The sequence below is a fragment of the Triticum dicoccoides genome, chromosome 7B (assembly GCF_002162155.2).
Source record: "Triticum dicoccoides isolate Atlit2015 ecotype Zavitan chromosome 7B, WEW_v2.0, whole genome shotgun sequence".
In the NCBI taxonomy this organism is placed as follows: domain Eukaryota; kingdom Viridiplantae; phylum Streptophyta; class Magnoliopsida; order Poales; family Poaceae; genus Triticum; species Triticum dicoccoides.
This window is the reverse complement of record NC_041393.1, coordinates 617,019,220-617,022,506: the sequence shown is the minus strand read 5'-3', so window position 1 is coordinate 617,022,506 and position 3,287 is coordinate 617,019,220. Positions and strand designations below refer to the sequence as shown.

Here is a 3,287-nt window from a genome sequence, read left to right as displayed (position 1 = left end):
TGTCTGACGAGAAAATCCCCACGAGTTTGCGTTGCATTTCTTCAGCACGCCGCCGCTGGCCTGCGGCGTGTCGGGTCTCCCCGTCGTGCACAAGGAGGCGGCGCCGGGTCCGAGTCCGACCATCTTTCATGACGGAAGAAGGAATTGAGCACCGGAAAACCATTGATCTTGCTATATGTTCTATGTTTCTCTGAACGTTTTGGCTTGATGGTTTCCTGCTCTGCTTCATACGGGCTCAAACCGAGGCAGCTTTCCCACAGGCGAAGGGACGGCGAACAGAAAGCCGAGCAGGAGCAGGAGCAGGAGCAGCACGGAGACGAACTCTCCAATGCCGAATCTCCCAACAAAAAGGCACATCGCAAGTTGACAACACGAACGCCCATCTTTGCATACCAGTGGGCATCTTCTAAGACAGCAGTCCATCAGAATTCAGCCACTAAACACACTCGGTTAGACCAAGAACAGTTCCTCTTTTTTTCCGAAACCAGACCAAGAGCAGCTCCTAATCTCGTTGCTACTCCCTCCGTCCCACGATGTAAAATCGTTTTTCAAGCTAAACAAAACGATCTTATATTATGAGACCGAGCGAGTATTCCATTCTCTCTGCCATGCAAACTGGTAGACGCAGGATGACGAAGTCGTGAACAAGACAGAAAAATCAGGCCGCGGCCGCGGCCGTCGCCTCCTCCAGCGTACAACAAGGCAAGAACCGGCCGATAACGCTACTCCTCGAGGCTTCCACCAACACGGCCTCAAGACGGTTTTCAGTTAGCCCGGTTCAGCGGTTGCCAGCTGCTGCTTCGCATGATCAGCCGCAGCTGCGGAGGGCAATCGCCTACCACGCGAGCAGGGACGGTCACAAGGGGGGTGCCATCGCGCAGTCGGACTATCAGATGGGCGACGTGATCGAGGATATATGTGGGTCGCTATGGGTTTCAGCAGATGAAAATTGCAGTGGCAGAAACTGTTCAGCATACCACAACTGCAACTGTCCCGATTGAGAAACCCCAGATTTGTAGACTGCTAAATAGTCCATCTACCAATAAATCTCCATTTGCAGATGAATGGGACGATTCTTTTAGGACAAAGTGGTAGTTGGCTTCGTTCGTTTCATCGTTGATCACACTCTAGCCGCTGTAATAATTTCAGGTTCAGTTTAAAGAATGAAATCATGTTATACCAATTTTACGAGATCTGCAGTTCTGCAACACTGTTTATGTATTACTATCATAAACACGGAGTGGTCTATAACTAGTACTAGTATATGTATTACTATCATGTTTGCAACACTGTTTGGTGGCGATTGATGATGAGATCTGCCGTTCTGCCAAAGTGAAGGCTATGAAAGTAGAACCATCCAGAACTGATCAGGGACACGCGCCAACCACAAGAAGTCCCCCACTCCAATTCAAAATATGCATCTATGCAACTGTATTTGAAAACTAAGCAGGAATGCAGGGTACACAGTTCTTCAACAACCTTAATTTTGATCCCATATAAGTAAAATAAAAACACAGAGCAATTCACCGGTTAACCATACAGCGACTTATGATCACACATGGTAGCTCTAGAGAATAGGCAATGATAAACAACATAGTAATGAAAACAGAGAACAGAATTTTCATAGAAAAAAAACAGAGAACATGGCCTGATACAACTTGATCTGCGACTTAAGCAGGAGGAGGATAATAGTACAAACCACCATTTAGTCTCTCAAAAAGGCAACCAAAAACACATAGACCGATCCATGGATGGATCTAGCAGTTAACCATGCAGCAACTTGGCATCACACACACATCAGCAGTTCATACATGCATAAATACGGCATGCAATTAAACAGTACACACATATATGCAGCAACTTGGGGGCCATGCCTGCACGTATAGCAACAGCAGCAGCAGCAGTAGTAGCACACACACATACACACTTCTTCATGCATATGCACGCATATATATAGTAGAGGTTCAGTTTTCGTGGGAGGTTGAGGGTAAAAAAGTTTCAGAGGCCACCGTAGCGGACGTCGGAGAGCTTGGACTTGAGCCACTTGAAGCTGCCGCGGACGGAGGACTTGAGCCGGGCCTGCGACGCGAACACGTTGTACGACGCCACCCGCCGCCGCCGCTTCGCCTCCGGGTCCTCGCCGGCGCTGGGGCCGTTGAAGCTGTACGACTTGACCGCCGTGCCCCGGCTCACGTCCTCGTAGTCGTACCCGCCACCGCACCCGTAGTACGCCGCCGCTGCGTGCTCGTGCGGCACCGATCTGCACTTCTCCATGGCGACCGGCGAGCTCGCTGATGAATGATGATGCTGGTGGTGTGTGTAGTGTGAGGGAGAGGAAAGAGTGCTGAGGCCTGAGGGCAGTTGGGTGGTGAGGCTGCTAGCAGTGGTGTTATAATTGAGCTAGCTGAAGGAGGGGGGCTCACGCTTGATTTATCAATTAGGTAGGTGATTGTGCAGGGAGCACCTTGTGCTGTGTGGCTATCCAAAAGCAGGTCCTTTTTGCTTCTCTTTTCTGACCACAAAGCAGAAATGCATGGTGGCCTAATGACTTTTTTACCACCAATTATTTGTCTGCTGCTTTTTAACCCCTTTTGAATTTTCTGACAAGAAAGGATAGACTGATGGATATTAATCAGAAATGATGTGCCATGTACTTCATCATTTCGAGAAATTACCATGGCTGGTCAATCTCCTTTTTTCCAAGAAAGGTGGTTGTTTGCTAACAATAGTGTGCTGCATCATGAACCTTACTTTGTTGATTATTAATTGGAAAAGGATTTTGGAGGATTTCAATCCCGGTGGTGTTTTCTATGAGGACGGTGTAATTTGCATGACTGGATTTCATAAACTTTGCTTTTATAAAGATTACATTGTACTGAATTTCGCACTAGTAAACATTCTAAAAAAAATGTAGTGAATTTTCATCGACTCTAACCTCATGAAAATTTCTTTTGTTTCTATGATAAGTACGGCACACATCTTAACCTTGATGGGAAATTGTGTCTTGCCTTGTCATACTAAAGAACTTCTATTACGTATTTCTGTATTTTTGTTTATACAGATTTCAAGATACTAGGATATAAGCCCTTTAAAAATCCAATTTTGTGTTTTAAAATAATCTTAATCTAACGGGCCCTTAACACATCACAACTACTTTCAAATATAATATTTGGCTCTTTGAAACGTGGGAATTACAGACACATACATCATATAAAGTAGTTCTTTTGTGTCTTATTGAAGCCTATAGGGCCGATAAACAGATAAAATACTTGCACATTCGTCTATGT

At 45.9% G+C, this 3,287-nt stretch overlaps 1 protein-coding gene across 1 annotated transcript; it reads right to left on the bottom strand.

The window, feature by feature from the left end:
- Positions 1 to 1,597: 1,597 nt before the first annotated feature.
- Positions 1,598 to 2,401, bottom strand: LOC119337780. The gene has a single exon (XM_037609964.1). The coding sequence runs from the start codon at positions 2,272 to 2,274 to the stop codon at positions 1,999 to 2,001; it is 276 nt and encodes a 91-aa protein (XP_037465861.1). The 5' UTR covers positions 2,275 to 2,401; the 3' UTR covers positions 1,598 to 1,998.
- Positions 2,402 to 3,287: the final 886 nt, after the last annotated feature.